The sequence below is a fragment of the Stegostoma tigrinum genome, chromosome 12 (assembly GCF_030684315.1).
Source record: "Stegostoma tigrinum isolate sSteTig4 chromosome 12, sSteTig4.hap1, whole genome shotgun sequence".
Taxonomy (NCBI): domain Eukaryota; kingdom Metazoa; phylum Chordata; class Chondrichthyes; order Orectolobiformes; family Stegostomatidae; genus Stegostoma; species Stegostoma tigrinum.
Genome location: NC_081365.1, coordinates 2,456,922 through 2,476,531, shown reverse-complemented (window position 1 = coordinate 2,476,531; position 19,610 = coordinate 2,456,922). Strand labels below are relative to the sequence as shown.

The 19,610-nt window shown below is 45.2% G+C and overlaps 1 protein-coding gene across 2 annotated transcripts in view; it reads left to right on the top strand.

The window, feature by feature from the left end:
* The window catches only part of cadm2b (cell adhesion molecule 2b), an 881,902-nt gene that overhangs the window by 381,003 nt on the left and 481,289 nt on the right, over positions 1-19,610 (top strand). For both annotated transcript variants that reach the window (XM_059650079.1, XM_059650078.1), the window contains exon 2: positions 7,899-7,925. In XM_059650079.1, coding sequence (XP_059506062.1) covers positions 7,899-7,925 — 27 coding nt within the window. The remainder of the gene's footprint in view (positions 1-7,898; positions 7,926-19,610) is intronic.

Sequence of the window (19,610 nt, the reverse complement as noted above, 5' to 3'; positions counted from 1 at the left end):
AGCAGTTGCTTAATGTGATAACTGGGGACAAATCCCTGCCGCAAAGAGATCTTTAATCCAGTTTTACTTTTTTGAAATCAAATAATTTTGAACACGAAGAATGACCACCAATAAAATGTAATTTTGCCTCAAACCTGAATGAAAGTGATTGAAATAAAAACATGACAGAGGCCGGCTGGATAAATAGAAACATTTCTATCTTCAGTCATGGGACTCCTTGCCTATACTGGCCAACAATGTGATCTCTTATCTTTACAAGATACTGAGGTAAAGCTGTCACTTTCAATTTGCTCCTGACTACTTTCTGCTGCTTTTAGCCATGCAGGCCGTGTTCAGGCAGTACAGAAGTACTGAAAGACTACATCAGTAAGGAGGCAGATGAAAGGAAACTGGTTATTACAAGCGACTTATTGCTTTTTTATTATTATTGTTTAATTTCATCTCCTGGTGTTTACAGGGCTGTTAGCTGGGATTTCACAGTTGATTTGAAGTTGATCTGAATCACTGTTTGCTGGGGTCAGACAAATTACCCTTTCAGTTTCCCACAGAGAGACACAAACCATAGGAATGGACAGGAAGAAAATTGCAGGGTTATGGCATTGAAAGAACAGGCTGTTGTTACCACATTGGGAAAATTTTGGATTAGTTAGTTTCCAGGGGATGGGTATCCTATAGTTATATTTTGAACAACGTGGTATTTACTTAACAGCCTTAAAGTGAAAAGATACCAAACAGTTGTATTCTCGTATAAACTGTGACAGTGAGCCACAACAGAAAATATTAGAACAAGTCACTGAAAACCCAATCACAGACGTGAAGGTTTAGGGAAGGAATTCCAGAACTCAGGGCCCTGGCAACTGAAAGGATGGCTGTCACTTGGAATCAGGACCGCTGAAGAAATCAGAATTGGAGGAGCTGAGATTCCTCAGAAGACTGCAGGGCCGAGGAAAACAAGAATAAAAATTTTGAAATTGAAGTTTTCTTGAAAGAGGAGTCAGCGAACACAGGGGTGATGGCTGAAGGGGATTTGCTGTGCCTTCGGGGCCATCAATCAGCACAATGTACCGTATGAAGTGAAAATTTGTATTCCCTTTGGCAGCCATTACCTGCCTGGATGAACATTAGCCCTTTGTAGAATCTGGGCTGTTACATAATGGAAGGTAACAGCTGTCTGTATAGCTCAATCTAATGATAACAAAGCAAACAAAACAATGAGTATGCAATAAAGGGACTGGTTTGCAGTTTAACGATTTTCATGACAATACTTTGTTTTTGTGGCTGGAAGTACATTGTTCCCAAACGCAGTCTTCAGCAATTTGTTCTGAGCTGCACCATTTCTGAGCTCTCTCAGAGCTCTTCATTGAAATCTCAGTTACCCATATGCTACCTCACACTGAATGCTGTTCACCCATTACTCCCTGGGCTTGCTGGCCCACATTAACTTCAACCAGTAACACTTTGATTTAAACTTTCTCAACTTGTTTTTGTTGTCATCACCTCTGTAACCTCTTCCAGCATCGCAACCCTCCAACATATCTACACTTCTCCAATTCTGGCCTCTCTTATATTCCCAGACCTTCATCACACTGACATTAGCAATGTTACTGTCTGCTGTTCTGAGGAGGGGTCACTGGACCCAAAACATTAACTCTGCTTTCACTCCTCAGATGCTGCCAGAGATTTTCCAATAATTTCTGTTTTTGTTTCTGATTCCCAGCATCCACAGTTGTTTGGTTTTCTCGCTGCCTGTTGCTTGTTCCTTCAGCTCAGTAATTCTATGACAGGAACTTACAACTCTCTTTGACCAAGCTTTTGTTCCCCTGCCTGAAAATCTTCCCAAATGAAGCTTAATAACACTTCTGTGAAGCACTTTGGGATATTTTACAACATTAATCATGTGTACTCGTGGTTGCCTGTCTTCATGGTGCTGGGCTAGCTGTGTAATTTTTGTCCTCCCGTTTAGTTAGGTAGCCCCATATTTATTGCCCTCCTTAGAACTTGCTGGGCCAGAAAGAGGCCTATCAGCCAGGCACTTTGTGAACCAGACAAGATTGACAACAATTAAGTTGTGATGGTCACTATTGCTAAAGCAAACCTTTTTATTCAGTCACAGACTGTAATGAATTAAACTCAGCCCCCACCATCTTCTATGGTGGGGTTTGAAATTACTCCGTAATCTGGTTTACTTATCCAATGACATTACTATTGTGCTACCTGTGCTTGGTGAGCATGGACAACAAATTAAACTCATAGGAGCACAGTGACAAGAATAGGCCATTCAGCCCCCCAATACTGTTCTGCCACTCAATGAGATCATGGCTGATCTGTGGACTAGCTCCTATTACCTCTCTTTGGCCAACATCCGTTAATACTTTTGTTTGACAAACGTGCATCAATCCCAAATTTAATATTAACAAACTAACTCACAGATTGACAGTAATTTTAGTGTCCTTATGATACTCTGAAGTGTTCTCCATCAATAAAGTAATTTTTTATGGTGTCGGCAGGTTTGTATTTCGGTGAAGCATGGCAGCCAATAGGTGAACAGCAACCTCCTGTTGCTGAGGTGATGTCCAGCTCAGCTGCTTTAGATTTGGGGAGGATCGTGCTTCTCTTCAGTTAGTGTGGAGAAACCACTTCCGTTCTCTATGGAGGATGGACATTGACTGAGTCTGACATTTAATGAAAGGCAGTGCTAAGCTCCATCAGAAATTCAGTCAGAGGGTCAGTATGGTTCATCTGCTCATGTTCTGGAATGGGCCCTGGACCAAAATCAATGAACCCACTCAATTCTGTTTCCTGTACACAGCCAGTTTTGTGCAGGAAATGGTCCCTTTAAGATTCTCCAGTGACTGTGAATGAGGGCCTCTTAAAGGGGATGTTGCACGTGTGAGGGCTGTTTGGGTGTGATCCCATTGGCTCTGCAGCTATGTAGCTGGAGAAGGGAAACTGTGGTTGATTCTTAGCCAAGGGACCTGACACTGAACTGCAGCTGTTTAGGGACAGAATAGGAATTTTAAGATTGCAATTAAAGGTTTAACCCCCAAGCTTGTACTGCCCCAAGTGTCAACGAAATGATTGTGTTGGAGTGATGTCAGGCAATTTGTTCGTGTTGATCAAGAAAGTAAATGTTTGTTAAACAAAGCGTCTGAATTAATCTGTGGCACTAATTGTCCAAATCCCTGCTTGGGAATGGGAGCAGGCCACATATAAATGATTTGGATGTGAACGTGGCGGGTATGGTTAGTAAGTTTTTACATGACACCAAAATTACAGATGCAGTAGACAGCCAGGGAGATTGCCCCAGAGTACAATGGGACCTTCAGCAGATGGTCTAATGGGCTGAGGAGAGGCAGATGGAGTTTAATTTAGATAAATGTGAGGTTCTGCATTTTGGAAAGGTAAATCAGGGCAGGACTTATATCCTTAACGGTAAGGTCCAAGGGAGTGTTAAAATAAAAACTGAAAGAACTGCGGATGCTATAAATCAGGAACAAAAACAGAAGTAGCTGGAAAAGCTCAACAGGTCTGGCAGCATCTGTGAAAAAAGCAGAGTTAACATTTTGGGTCCAGTGACCCTTCCTCAGAACTGGGAGTGTTGCTGCACAAAGAGACCTTGGCGTGCAGGCTCATAGCTCCTTGAAAGTGGACTCCCAGGTAGATAGGACAGTGAGGAAGGTGTATGTTACAGTTATTTGGTCAGTGCATTGAGTACAGGAGTTGGGAGGTCATGTTGCATCTGTACAGGACATTGGTTAGGCCACTTTTGGAATACTGTGTGCAATTCTAGTCTCCCAGTTATAAAAAGGATGTCGTGAAACTTGAAAGAGTTCAAAAGATTTACAAGGATGTTGCCAGGGTTGGAGGGTTTGAGCTACAGGGAGATACTGCATAGGCTGGGGCTATTTTCCCTGGAGCATCAGAGACTGAGGGGTGGCCATATAGAGGTTTATAAAATCATGAGGGCCATGGATAGACTGAACAGCCAAGATCTTTTCCCTGGTGTGTGGGAGTCCAAAGTTAGAGGGCAAAGGTTTAAGATGAGAGGGGAAAGATTTAAAAGGGACCTAAGGGGCAACTTGTTCGCACAGAGGGTGGTGTGTGTCTGGAATGAGCTGCCAGAGGAAGTGATGGAGGCCGGTACAGTTGCAATATTTAAGAGACACCTAGATGGGCATGTGAATAGGAATGGTTTAGAAGGATATGAGCTAAATGGTGGCAAATGGAGCTAGATTTATTTAGGATATCTGGTTGGCATGGACAAGTCGGACCGAAGGGTCTGTTTATGTTGTACAGTTCTGTGACTCTCCATATGAATTAATTTGACCCTCTGAGGCTGCTCAGCCATTCAATGTGATCATGGCTGATCCTCTATCTCAATGTGAAATTCCCACTTTCTCTCCATATACCCCTTGGTGCCTTTCAAACCTGAAACGGTATCTAACTCTTTCTTGAATAAATTCAGGGACTTGGCCTTTGCCAAGTGGTCAACCTTTGGATTTCTCTACCATCCCCTGTATAAAATATTTTTCCTTATCTCAGTCCTAAATGGCCTACCCTCCGTATCCAGGGACTGTGCCCCCTGGTTCTAGAATCCCCACCCACAGGGAAACATCCTCCCTGCACTTAATCTGTCCAATCCTGTTTCTAAATTGTAGTGAATACTGGCCCAGTGAAACCAACCTTTCCTCATAGGACAGTCCTGCCATCCCCAGTATTAGCTGAGTGAATCCACCCCCCCCCCCCCACCATAGCACTCCGTCATGAGCAAGCACAGCTTCTTCTCATTGGGTATTTGTGGGTCATGGTAGTGCCCCTCCCTCTAGGCGAATGGGCCTAAGTTCAAGTGCCATCTATCCCAGAGGTGTGCAGTCACGTCCCCAAACAGGATGATTAAAAATATCTACCCTGTCTTCAGGAAGGAAACCAAAACAATACACAATACTCCAGGTGCAGCCTCACTAAGGCTCTGTATAACTGCAATAAGACATCACTGTTTCTAAACCCTAACCCTCTCACAACGAAGGTCAGTATACCGTTCGTCTTCCTAATTGCTGCTGCACCTGCAGTGATTGGTGTAGAGCAACGCCGAGATTTCTTTGTACATCTACATCCCTCAACATATTACCATTTCAATAAAACTCTGCCTTTCTAGTTTTCACACTGATTGTACTGCATCTGCCCATGTGTTTACCCACTCACTCAATTTGTCTGAATCACCTTGAGGTCTCCTTGCACCCTCTTCGCAACTCACAATCCTGGACTGTTTTGTGTCATCAGAAAACTTGGAAATGTTGCTTTTGGTTCCCTCCTCCAGTTCATTTAGATAAACGCCATGAAAAGCTGGGCCACTGGCACTGATCCTCGCAGCATCCCATCTGTCATTTCCTGCCACTCGGAAAAAGACCTATTTATTCCCACCCTCTGCTTCCTGTCTGTCATCAATTCTCGATCTGAGTTTGTGTCTCCGTACACAGCACCTGAAATACGAACCATATTCTTCATCAGTTTGACCACTCTCTGACTCTGGAAGTTTGTGGGTTTGAATTGTACTTTGTAGCTTGAATCCAGGCAGTCCTGTGGGAATAGATAATAAAATGTGAGGCTGGATGAACACAGCAGGCCAAGCAGCATCTCAGGAGCACAAAAGCTGACGTTTCGGGCCTAGACCCTTCATCAGAGAGGGGGATGGGGGGAGGGAACTGGAATAAATAGGGAGAGAGGGGGAGGCGGACCGAAGATGGAGAGTAAAGAAGATAGGTGGAGAGGGTGTAGGTGGGGAGGTAGGGAGGGGATAGGTCAGTCCAGGGAAGACGGACAGGTCAAGGAGGTGGGATGAGGTTAGTAGGTAGCTGGGGGTGCGGCTTGGGGTGGGAGGAAGGGATGGGTGAGAGGAAGAACCGGTTAGGGAGGCAGAGACAGGTTAGACTGGTTTTGGGATGCAGTGGGTGGGGGGGAAGAGCTGGGCTGGTTGTGTGGTGCAGTGGGGGGAGGGGATGAACTGGGCTGGTTTAGGGATGCAGTGGGGGAAGGGGAGATTTTGAAACTGGTGAAGTCCACATTGATACCATATGGCTGCAGGGTTCCCAGGCGGAATATGAGTTGCTGTTCCTGCAACCTTCGGGTGGCATCATTGTGGCAGTGCAGGAGGCCCATGATGGACATGTCATCAAGAGAATGGGAGGGGGAGTGGAAATGGTTTGCGACTGGGAGGTGCAGTTGTTTGTTGCGAACTGAGCGGAGGTGTTCTGCAAAGCGGTCCCCAAGCCTCCGCTTGGTTTCCCCAATGTAGAGGAAGCTGCACCGGGTACAGTGGATGCAGTATACCACATTGGCAGATGTGCAGGTGAACCTCTGCTTAATGTGGAATGTCATCTTGGGAATGTCCTGTGGGAATGCCGTATGGCGAGAGGTCCTATTCCTTCCAGACCTTGTCCCAGCAAATCCGGTGGATATGAACATGACATTAACAAAAGAAAGCAACTAATCACTCACCTCTTTTGCTTGTACTTTTAATTCTCAACTTTCATCTACAAATGTTAATAATCACCAATTAAAATACCTGTATCTCACTCCTTTCTTGGCTGTTTGAAAGCAGAATTTAACCCAGGATAAACACATTATGCAAATAATGTAATATTGCATCTTTCTAACTTTCATTTTTAAAATTAATGTGTGTGAGCTTTTTCTGTAAAACCTAATTTTATGGAAAATGACCTCATCAAATGTGGTTTGAGGCAGCGATTGTTTCTGTAAAGCTCTGTTGTGATAATGGGTTTGGTGAGAATGAAGCATTTCCTTGTATTCTGAGATGAAAGTGAGGCTTCAGTCTTGAAGCTATTATCAGCCCATCTCCATTTTTGACACTTACTGTGCAAGGAGGAGTGACCTTCTCTGTTCCTGTCACCCTGTCCCCCTGCTGGGTGGGTAGGCTTGGTCTGTCGGCAGCACAGAGAGAGAGAGAGAGTGTGTGTGTGTGTGTGTGTGTGTGTGTGTGTGTGTGTGTGTATGCATGTGTGTGTGCGTGCATGTGTGTGGGTGCATGTGTGTGTGCACATGGGTGCGTGGGTGCGTGTGTGCATGGGTGCATGTGTGTGGGTGTGGCTGTGTGCGTGTGTGTGTGCGTGTGTGTGTGTGTGTGTGTGTGTGTGTGTGTGTGTGTGTGTATGTGTGTGTGTGTGTGGTGGGGTATGTAGTTGTATGGTAGGGTGTGGTTGTCTATGTGACGGGCTGTGTTGGTATGTGGCCAGTGAGCATGTGTGGGTCTATGAGTGGGTGTGTTGGGAGTTTGTGGATGTGTATGTCAGTGTGGATGGGTGAGAGTGTGTGTGGGTATATGTTTGGGTAGATTTCAGTTGGTACATGTGTGGGTGTTTAGGTCAGGGGACGTGTGGAGGTGTGTGTGGGTGTGTTCCTGGCAGTGTGAATGCGAGACGTTGTGTTGAGTGGGGAGTTGGGGGAAGGTTGGGGTTTGTGAAGTCCCTGATATGTGTTCACATTTCAACTCAATTCAACACATTCAGTCTTCCAATCAGTCTTTGGTTCAATCACACAACGACAGGCCTTTCCCCACCTTTGTTCCCCATCCGTGAATATCTCAACCCAAGAAACATTTCTCAATCTTAGTCCCGTACCACCAGTGATGGGGTCATTGAGTGATCTGAGCTACAATGTGTAATGTGTATTCTATTCCATATAGTCACTTACTATAGTTGCTTGCTTCAAAACAGTGTCAAGGAAATTGTACCTATTCTTCAGTAAATCCACTGTCAGGCTGCTTGGCAGTCAGTACAATATAAAGGTACAGTTTCTTTGTGCTGTCACTAAACAAACATCAGACTAATTCTTCATCTTTGTCTGTTTTCTTTACCCATTGCTCTCGCTCTTTATCCTTCCAGTGGTTGCAACGAAGACCAAGAGCAAAGGTCAGTGAACCTCTTGTATTTGTTATGGAATGTTCTGGAAAACAATGTGGTTTGGTAACGTGTTCACTGTGTTCACAATGCAAAACTTAAATGGTGGTTTCACAGCAACGCTTTGCTATCTGCTCTACTGGGTCAGCATTCGTAACTGGGTCTTCAACAATGTTACAGAAAGAAAACCCATTTCCCTTCAACTGTATGTCACAACAACCCACCTCCTTCTGCTGCACACTCTGACCTGAATTAAATCACTTACAATCCTCTCTCAACAGTTCCCAACTTTGGTTGAAGTCATATCTAAAAGTTTTATCACATAACCTCCTGCCTCCAAACTCTCACTATTGGTCACCATGTCAATCCATGCTGTGCCCAATCCCACACCAACTGGAAGAAGGACAGTTTTCTTCATTTTGTTCTCTTTATTGCTTTACAGGGTGTAGGCATCACTGGAAAGTCCAGCATTTGTTGCCCTTGCCTCATTTCCCTTGAAGGGATTGGCCCTCTTGGCCATTTCGAAAGGCTGGTTGACAGTAACAAAGCAGATTTCCTTCCATAATGAACCAGATGGGCTTTTACAACAATGATTGTACAGTCTTGAACATTTAATTCCAGATTTTTATTGAGTTGAAATTTCTTTGTGTGCCTTGATGAATCAATGTTCCCAGAACACTAGTTTGGAGCTTTCGAATACTAATACGGTGGCATTACCAATGTGTCATTAACTGTCTTTGAATGGTTCTTCCCTGTCAATCAAACAGTGAATTATGACTAATAAAAAAGGCTTCAAAGAAAATTAAAAAGGAACAATTTTGTTTACTGCTCCATTGGTTTTTCTCCTGGGTTGCTCCCAGCAGCATCCCGGAGATTAATCTTCAATTACTGAAGACTCCAGGGTGTTGTATCCTCATTATTAGGCTCATAACTATAACTGTCTGAGTAACACATCTTTCACTCATTATAAAGGTTGCCAATAACATCAACAACAACTTACAATTTATATAATGCCTTTAATGTTAAAGAGCATTCCCAGGTGCTGAACAGAGACACAATCAAATGAAATCAATATCAAGATGAAGAAGGCGCTTTTCGGAAGAATGAAGCTGAGTGGAAGGTGGACTTTGAGGAAGGAGAGAAAAGTAATTTGTGACGGTATTTCAAAGACCAGCATGTGGCTGCTAATGATCAGAGATGGATGGGAGCTGCATATGAGGCTAGTGTCTAAAAGATCAATTGCTAAGGTTGTTATTATATGATTGTACATATCTCAGAAGGGCACTGTACCTTTAAGTTGGCCAGTCAACATCCTATCATGTGATGCTGTGGTGTCAGAGGCCTCCATTTTTGTCTCTGTTAACTCAGTAAATAAGTTAGTCAGTCAGTCAGTGAGCCAATCAGCCCAACAATCCTTCAGATAGGCAGCAAGTCATCCATATGTTTATTAAAATAACGGTTTAAGGCTGAGGGCAATGTGGCATCATTGTGTCCCTACCTCAGATCCTGAAGAGTTGGGTTCGAGTCCCACCAGCCCCAGAGATGTATCACAGCAAGTCTGAGCAGGTTGATGAAAATAAGGCAGACGATGGGGCCCAAAAGAATAAGGTGCATTTATTTCAGTGAGGCCTATGCTGGAAAGTTTGGGTCCTCTGTGAATGTTCGGGTTGAGGGCCTTGTGTTGCAGTCACAATGTCTTTATCTTCAGGCCAGCGAGTCTGCGTTCAAGTCCCATCATAAATTGCCCAAAAGGATTGATTCAAAGTTTTTTATATATAAACCAGACAATTGTATATCTAAGCTCTCTGATGAAGGGTCTAGGCCCGAAACGTCAGCTTTTGTGGTCCTGAGATGCTGCTTGGCCTGCTGTGTTCATCCAGCCTCACATTTTATTATCTTAATTGTATATCTAAGACTGCGAGGTTATTTAAATGCACATTGGTTATTCATAAACTTCCAGATACTTGTCTCAATAAGAACCTCTACCATCTGTGGGCTAATATGGAAGAAATACCAAAATCTGATGTTGGTGAAGAGTGTTTGCAAGAAGGCAAAACATATGCTGGCTTACAAGCAACATTCACATCCCAGAAACAAGCATCTGAAGAAAAACCTGTCCTTTGACCCACATTAGTTTCTATCTTGATTTTAAAATTCTTGCCCTCTCGTCAAACAGATGAACAGGGCCCAGTTCAAGTTTAGACATGAGACATGGAATTTTTTTTGAGCTGAAGTTTGAAGGTCCCCAACCAGATGTGTATTGGAAGGGCCAGATGTAGAGGTAACATAGAGATGAGCTGATACACAGGTGAAATAAGGCATTGTTGTCTAGTTTCTTATGGCCCGGGGCAGACCAATTGCTCTACCAGACCATTATGCTTTCAATGGTGCATCTGTAAACATTGGTGAGGGTCCTTATGGATATGCTGAATTTCCTAAGCTGCTTGAGGATGAGATAACCCAGCGTGGAGCTGGAGAAACGCAGCAGGCCAGGCAGCATCAGAGGAGCAGGAAAGCTGACGTTCCGGGTCAGGACTCTTCTTCAGAAATTGGACACAGAAATAAATAGAGAGAGGAGGGGTGGAGCTGGGAAAGATAGGTAGGATAGTGACGGATGAGTGCAGGTAGCAAGTGGTAGGGATTGGTCAGTGAGGTGGGAGGAGCAGATAGGTGGAAGAGAACACAGAACAGTACAGCGCGGTACAGACCCTTCAGCCCACGATGATGTGCTGAACTTTTACACTAATCCTAAGGTCTATCTAACCTCCACCCCAACGTTATACTATCATCCATATGCCTGTCTAATAGATGCTTAAATGTCCCCAATGAGGCCGACTCCACTACCCTCTCCAGCAATTTATCCCACGTCCCTACCACTCTCTCAGTGAAGAACCTACCTCTGATGTCTCCCCGATATCTACCTCCACTCACTTTAAAACTATGTCCCCTTGTAACAGTTACCTCCACTCTAGGAAAAAGTCTCTGGCTGTCTACTCTATCTATAACCTCTGATCATTTTGTACACCTCTATCAGGTCATCTCTCATCCTTTGTCATTCTAAAGAGAAAAGCCCTAGCTCTCTCAAACCTTTCTCTTAAGACCTTCCCTCCATTCCAGGCAACATCCTGGTGAATCTCCTCTGCACCTTTTCTAAAGCTTCCACATCTTTCCTGTAATGAGGCAACCAGAACTGGACACAATACTCCAGATGTGGCCGAACAATGATTTTGTGGAGCATAACATTACGGCTCTTGAACCCAATCCCTCTATTAATGAAAGCTAACACACCATACGCCTTCTTAACAACTCTATCCACCTGGGTGGCAGTTCTCAGGGAACTGTGGACATGAACCCTGAGATCCCTCTGCTCCTCCACACTGCCAAGGATCTTTCCGTTAACCCTGTATTCTGCTTTCAAGTTTGTCCTTCCAAAATGAATCACCTCACACTTTTCAGGGTTAAATTCCATCTGCCACTTCTCAGCCCAGCTCTGCATCCTGTCAATGTCCTTTTGTAACCTAGAACAGCCCTCTGCACTGTCCACAATGCAACCCACCTTTGTATCGTCCCCGAACGTACTAATCCAGCCTTCCACTCCTTCATCCAAATCATTTACAAAACTCACAAATAGAAGGGGACCCAGAACAGATCCTTGTGGTACACCACTCGTAACTGAGCACCATGTTGAATATTTTCCATCCACTATCACCCTTTGTCTTCTCAGGTTCAGCCAATTCTGAATCCAGTCTGACACATTTCATCCTGTCTCATCCCTCCTTACTTTCTGCCTGAGCCTACCATGGGGAACTTTATCGCATGCCTTACTTAAATCCATGTATACCACATCCACTGCTCTACCTTCATTCTCGTGTTTGGTCACCTCTTCAAAGAATTCACTAAAGTTTGTGAGGCACGATCTACCCCTCACAAATCCATGCTGACTATCACAAATCAAACTGTGCCTTTCCAAGTGATCATAAATCCTATCTCTCAGAGCCCAATAATTTGCCCACCACTGACGTAAGACTAACTGGCCTGTAATTCTGGGGTTATCCCTATTCCCTTTTTTGAACAAGGGAATGACGCTTGCCTTTCTCCAATCTTCCAGCACTATACCCATAGACAGTGAGGACGAAAAGATCGTCGCCAAAGACTCTGCGATCTCATCCCTCTCTTCCTGTAAAATCCTTGCAAAAATCCCATCAAACCCAGGGGACTTATCTATTTTCAACTTCCTCAAAATTCCTTATGAACATTCACCACCTCTAGCCTACCAGTGATCATGGGAATTGCAGATACTGGAGAATCCAGGATAATGAAATGTGAGGCTGGATGAACACAGCAGGCCCAGCAGCATCTCAGGAGCACAAAAGCTGACGTTTCGGGCCTAGACCCTTCATCAGAGAGAGCCTACCAGCCTGTTTCACACTGTCTTTCTCTATAACTAGGTCCCTCTCAGTTGTGAATACTAAAGAAAAGTATTCATTAAGGACCTCTCCAATCTCTTTAGGCTCCATGCACAAATTCCCTTTACAATCCTTGATCAGCCCTACCCTTTCTCCGGTCATTCTCTTGTTCTGCACAGAGGTGTAAAAAGCCTTGAAGTTTTCCTTGATCCTATCCGCCAAGGTTTTCTCATGCCCCGTTATAGCTCTCCTTAGCCCTTTCTTCAGCTCCTTCCTGGATAATTTGTATCCCTCTAGAGCTTTTTCCATTCCTTGTTTCCTAAATCTTACAATACCCTCCTTCTTCCTCTTAACCAGTCGTTTGATCTCTCTCAAGAACCAAGGCTCCCTCATTCAACCGCATCTTCCCTGCCTGCTAGGGACAAACGTATCGAGCACATGCAGTTTGCATTCCTATGCCAAAATGCTCTTCTACCAACAGGTCCAACACTTGGCCCAGTTCATTGCCAAGCACCAAATCCAAAGTGGCCTTTCCTCGTGTTACATAGAACATAGAACATAGAACATAGAACAATACAGCGCAGAACAGGCCCTTCGGCCCTCGATGTTGCGCTGACCTGTGAACTAATCTAAGCCCCTCCCTCTACACTATCCCATCATTATCCATCTGCTTATCCAAGGGCTGTTTAAATGCACCTAATGTGGCTGAGTTAACTACATTGGCAGGCAGGGCATTCCACACCCTTACCACTCTCTGAGTGAAGAACCTGCCTCTGACATCTGTCTTAAATCTATCACCCCTCAATTTGTAGCTATGCCCCCTCGTACAAACCGACATCGTCATCCTCGGAAAAATACTCTCACTGACCACCCTACCTAATCCTCTGATCATCTTGTATGTCTCTTTGAAATCCCCTCTTAGCCTCCTTCTCTCCAATGAGAACAGACCCAAGTCCCTCAGCCTTTCTTCATACGGCCTGCGCTCCAGGCCAGGCAACATCCTGGTAAATCTCCTTTGCACCTTTTCCAATGCTTCCACATCCTTCCTGTAATGGGGCGACCAGAACTACATGCAATATTCCAAATGAGGCAGCACTAACGTTTTGTACAGTTGCAGCGTGACTTCATGACTCTGGAACTCAATCCCTCTACCAATAAAACCTAACACACCGTAAGCCGCCTTAACAGCACTATCAACCTGGGTGGCAACTTTCAGGGATCTATGTACATAATCACCACAGTCCCTCTGTACATCCACACTACCAAGAATCTTTCCATTGACCCAGTATTCTGCCTTCCCATTATTCTTCCCAAAGTGAATCACCTCACATTTATCCGCATTGAACTCCATTTGCCACCTTTCAGCCCAATTCTGCAGTTTATCCAAGTCTTCCTGCAACCTGCAACATTCTTCCACACCGTCCACCACTCCACCGACTTTAGTGTCATCTGCAAACTTACTAAGCCATCCACCTATGCCTGTGCCCAAGTCATTTATAAAAATGACAAACAGCAGTGGTCCCGAAACAGATCCTTGAGGCATACCACGAGTGACCTGACTCTCGGCTGAATATTTTCCATCATCCACCACTCATTGCGTTCTTACAGAAAGCCAGTTTAGAACAGAGAACATAGAACATTACAGGACAGTACAGGCCCTTCGGCCCTCGATGTTGTGCCGACCTGTCATATCGATCTGAAGCCCATCTAACCGACACTATTCCATGTATGTCCATATGCTTATCCAATGACGACTTAAATGTACCTAAAGTTGGCGAATCTACTACCATTGCAGGCAAAGCGTTCCATTCCCTTACTACTCTCTGAGTAAAGAAACTACCTCTGACATCTGTCCTATATCTTTCACCCCTCAATTTAAAGCTATGCCCCCTCGTGCTCGCCGTCACCATCCTAGGAAAAAGGCTCTCCCTATCCACCCTATCTAACCCTCTGATTATTTTATATGTTTCAATTAAGTCACCTCTCAACCTTCTTCTCTCTAATGAAAACAGCCTCAAGTCCCTTGGCCTTTCCTCATAAGATCTTCCCTCCATACCAGGCAACATCCTAGTAAATCTCCTCTGCACCCTTTCCAAAGCTTCCACATCCTTCTTATAATGCGGTGACCAGAACTGTACGCAATACTCCAAGTGCGGTTGCACCAGAGTTTTGTACAGCTTCGCCATAACCTCTTGGTTCCGGAACTCGATCCCTCTATTAATAAAAGCTAAAACACTGTATATGCCTTCTTAACAGCCCTGTCAACCTGGGTGGCAACTTTCAAGGAGCTGTGTACATGGACGCCGAGATCACTCTGCTCATCTACACTACTAAGAATCTTACCATTAGCCCTGTACTTTGCCTTTTGGTTACTCCTACCAAAGTGCATCACCTCACACTTGTCTGCATTAAAGTCCATTTGCCACCTCTCAGCCCAGCTCTGCAGCTTATCTATGTCTCTCTGCAACCTACAGCATCCTTCATCACTATCCACAACTCCACCGACGTTAGGGTCGTCTGCAAATTTATTAACACATCCTTCTACGCCCTCATCCAGGTCATTTATAAAAATGACAAACAGCAGTGGACCCAACACCGACCCTTGTGGTACACCACTAGTAACTGGTCTCCAGGATGAACATTTCCTATCAACTACCACCCTCTGTCTTCTTTCAGCAAGCCAATTTCCCATCCAAACTGCTATGTCTCCCACAATTCCATTCCTCCGCATTTTGTACAATAGCCTACTGTGGAGAACCTTATCGAACGCCTTGCTGAAATCCATATACACCATATCAACCGGTTTCCTGTCATCTACCTGTTTGGTCTCCTTCTCAAAGAACTCAATAAGGTTTGTGAGGCACGACCTTCCCTTCACAAAACCGTGCTGACTATCCCTAATCAATTTATTCTTTTCTGGACGATTATAAATCCTATCCCTTATAACCTTTTCCAACACTTTACCAACAACTGAGGTAAGGCCCACTGGTCTATAATTACCAGGGTTGTCTCTACTCCCCTTCTTAGACAGGGGAACCACATTTGCGATCCTCCAGTCGTCTGGCACTATTCCTGTAGACAATGACGAGTTAAAGATCAATGCCAAAGGCTTGGCAATCTCCTCCCTGGCTTCCCAGAGAATCCTAGGATAAATCCCATCCAGCCCAGGGGACTTATCTATCTTCACCCTCTGAAGGATTTCTAATACCTCTTCCTTGTGAACCTCACCCCCACCTAGTCTAGTAGCCTGTATCTCAGTATACTCCTCGACAACATTGTCGTTTTCTAGAGTGAATATTGTTGAAAAATATTCATTTGGCGCTTCCCCTATTTCATCTGACTCCACACACAACTTCCCACTACTATCCTTGATTGGGCCTAATCTTACCTTCGTCATTCTTTTATTCCTTAAATACCTATAGAAAGCCTTAGGGTTTACCCTGATCCTATCCACCGACAACTTCTCATGTCTCCTCCTGGCTCTTCTGAGCTCTCTCTTTAGGTCTTTCCTGGCTACCTCGTAGCCCTCAAGCACCCTAACTGAGCCTTCACATCTCATCCTAACATAAGCCTTCTTCTTCCTCTTGACCAGAGATTCCACCTCCTTCGTAAACCACGGCTCCCGCACTCTACAGCTTCCTCCCTGCCTGACAGGTACATATTTATCTAGGACACATAGGAGCTTTTCCTTGAATAAGCTCCACATTTCTAATGTGCCCATCCCCTGCAGTTTCCTTCCCCATCCTATGCTCCCTAAATCTTGTCTAATCTCATGATAATTGCCTTTCCCCCAGCTATAACTCTTGCCCAGTGGTATACACCTATCCCTTTCCATCACTAAAGTAAACATAACAGAATTGTGATCGCTATCACCAAAGTGCTCACCTACTTCCAAATCTAACACCTGGTCAGGCTCATTACCCAGTACCAAATCTAATGTGGCTTCGCCCCTTGTTGGCCCATCTACATACTGTGTCAGGAAGCCCTCCTGCACACACCTGACAAAAACTGACCCATCTATAGTACTCGAACTATAGTGTTCCCAGTCAATATCTGGAAAGTTGAAGTCCCCCATGACAATTACCCTGTCTCTCTCACTCCTATCGAGAATCATCTTTGCTATCCTTTCCTCTACATCTCTGGAACTATTCGGACGCCTATAGAAAACTCCCAACAGGGTGGCCTCTCCTTTCCTGTTTCTAACCTCAGCCCATACTACCTCAGTTGACGAGTCCCCAAACATCCTTTCTGCAACTGTAATACTGTCCTTGACCAACAATGCCACACCTCCGCCCCTTTTACCATCTTCTCTCTTCTTACTGAAACATCTAAATCCCAGAACCTGCAACAACCATTCCTGTCCCTGCTCTATCCATGTCTCTGAAATGGCCACAACATCGAAGTCCCAGGTACTAACCCATGCTGCAAGTTCACCCACCTTATTCCGGACGCTCCTGGCATTGAAGAAGACACACTTCAAACCAACTTCTTGCTTGCCGGTGCCATCTTGCTTCCCTGAAACTTTATTTCGGACCACCCTACTTTCAACCTTCTCTATCGTCGAACTACAATTTTGGTCCCCATCCCCCTGCTGAATTAGTTTAAACCCACCCGAATAGCCTTAGCAAATCTCCCCCCCAGGATATCGGTACCCCTCTGGTTCAGGTGAAGACCATCTTGTTTGTAGAGGTCCCACCTACCCCAGAGAGAGCCCCAATTATCCAAGAATCCAAAACCCTCCCTCCTGCGCCATCCCTGTAGCCATGTGTTCAACTCCTCTCCCTCCCTATTCCTCGCCTCATTGGCACGTGGCACGGGCAACAAACCAGAGACAACAACTCTGTTCGTCCTAGCTCTCAGCTTCCATCCTAGCTCCCTGAATTTCTGCCTTAAATTCCCAACTCTCTTCCTACCTGTGTCTTTGGTGCCAATGTGGACCACGACTTGGGGCTGCTCCCCCTCCCCCTTAAGGATCCCAAATACACGATCAGAGACATCACGCACCCTGGCACCTGGGAGGCAACACACCAACCGTGAGTCTCTCTCGTCCCCACAGAACCTCCTATCTGTCCCCCTAACTACGGAGTCCCTAATGACTACTGCTCTGCTCCTCTTCCCCCTTCCCTTCTGAGCAGCAGGGACAGACTCTGTGCCAGAGACCTGTGCCCCACTGCTTTCCCCTGGTAAGTTGTCCCCCCCAACAGTATCCAAAACGGTATACTTATTGTTGAAGGGAATGGCCACAGGTATCCCTGCACTGCCTGCCGGTTCCCTTTCCGTCCCCTGACCGTAACCCATCTGCCTTTTTCCTGTACCTGAGCAGTAACTACCTCCCTGTAACTCCTCTCAATAACCCCCTCTGCCTCCCGAATGATCCGAAGTTCATCCAGCTCCAGTTCCCTAACGCGGTTTTCAAGGAGCTGGAGTTGGGTGCACTTCCCGTGGATGTAGTCAGCAGGGACACTGATGGTGACCCTTACCTCCCACATTCTGCAGGAGGAACATTCAACTGCCCTGACCTCCCTTCCCATTATTCTAAATTCCCAAGACTTAAAAAATAAAGAATAAAAAATAAACTTGTTAACTTACCAATCAGGCACACAGAACTTTTTTTTTGGTTAGAGGAGGAGGATGGGTGGGAGATACTACCAGGGTAGTGTTTCGGGTAATGCAACCACACAAATATATTACCTCACTCACTCACCAGTCCTGTGTCGGCTCCTGCTCAGCGTCCATCCGCCTATTCACGAGGTAAGCTTTTTAAAGATTCAAAAACAGTGACTCACCGGCTTCCCGACAGGCTCCTGCTCTGATCCAAACTGCTAAATCTCCCCCAATCCCATTCCTCCGCATTTTCTCCAATAGCCTACCATGTGGAGCCTTATCAAAGGCTTTACTGAAGTCCATGTACACCACGTCAACTGCCCTTCCCTCATCCACATGCTTGGTCACCTTCTCAAAAAAACTCAATGAGGTTTGTGAGACACGACCTGCCCTTGACAAATCCATGCTGACTATCTCCAATCAAATTGTTGCTTGCTAGATGATTATAAATCCTATCACTTATAATCCTTCCAAAACTTTTCCTACAACAGACCTAAGGCTCACAGGTCTATAATTACCTGGGTCATCCCTACTGCCTTTCTTGAACAAGGTCACAACATTTGCAATCCTCCAGTCCTCTGGTACTAAACCTGTAGACAATGAGGACTCAAAGATCAAGGTCAAAGGCTCTGCCACCTCCTCCCTAGCTTCCCAGACAATCCTCGGAAAAATCTCAACTGGCCCAGGGGGTTTATCCACACCTTCTAGAATTGGTAACACCTCCTCCTTACTGAGCTCAATCCTTTCAATTCTAGTAGCCTGTAACTCAGTCTTCCCCTCTACAATACTCTCCTGTCCCTCAGTGAAAACAGATGAGAAATAATCATTTAGCACCTCTCCAATCTCCACAGGGTCCACACACAACTTCCCACTTATGCCATTGACTGGCCCTATTCCTCCCCTAGCCATCCTCTTATTCCTCACATACCTATAGAAAGCTTTAGGGTTCTCCTTTATTCTACCTGCTAATGTCAGCTCATGTCCCCTCCTTGCTCTTCTTAATTCTCTCTTTAAATCCTTCCTAGCTAATCTGTAACTCTCCATTGCCTCGTCTGAACCATCTCGTCGCATCGTCACATCAGCCTCCCTCTTCCGCTTAACGCGAGATACAATTTCTTCAGTAAACCACGGTTCCCTTACCTTATCACTTCCTCCCTGCCTGACAGGGACATACCTATCAAGGACACGCAATATCTGTTCCTTAAACCAACTCCACATTTTGATTGTCCCCATCCCCTGCATTTTGCTAACCCATTCTATGCCTCCTAAGTCTTGCCCAATTATAATTGCCTTCCCCCATCTGTAACTCTTGCCCTGTGGCATGTTCCTATCCCTTTCCATCGCGAAACTAAACGTAACCGAATTATGGTCACTGTCTCCAAAGTGCTCACCTACCACTAAATCAAACATCTGGCCTGGTTCATTACCAAGTACCAGATCCAGTGTGGCCTCCCCTCTTGTTGGCCCTTCGACGTACTGTGTCTGGAAACCCTCCTGCACACATTGGACAAAAACTGATCCATTTGACGTACTAGAGTTAGAGCATTTCCAGTCAATGTTGGGGAAGTTAAAGTCTCCCATAATGACCACCCTGTTCCTTTCATTCCTGCCCAGAATCATTTTGCCAATCCTCTCCTCCACATCTCTGGAACTTTGAAGAGGCCTATTAAAAATTCCCAGCAGTGTT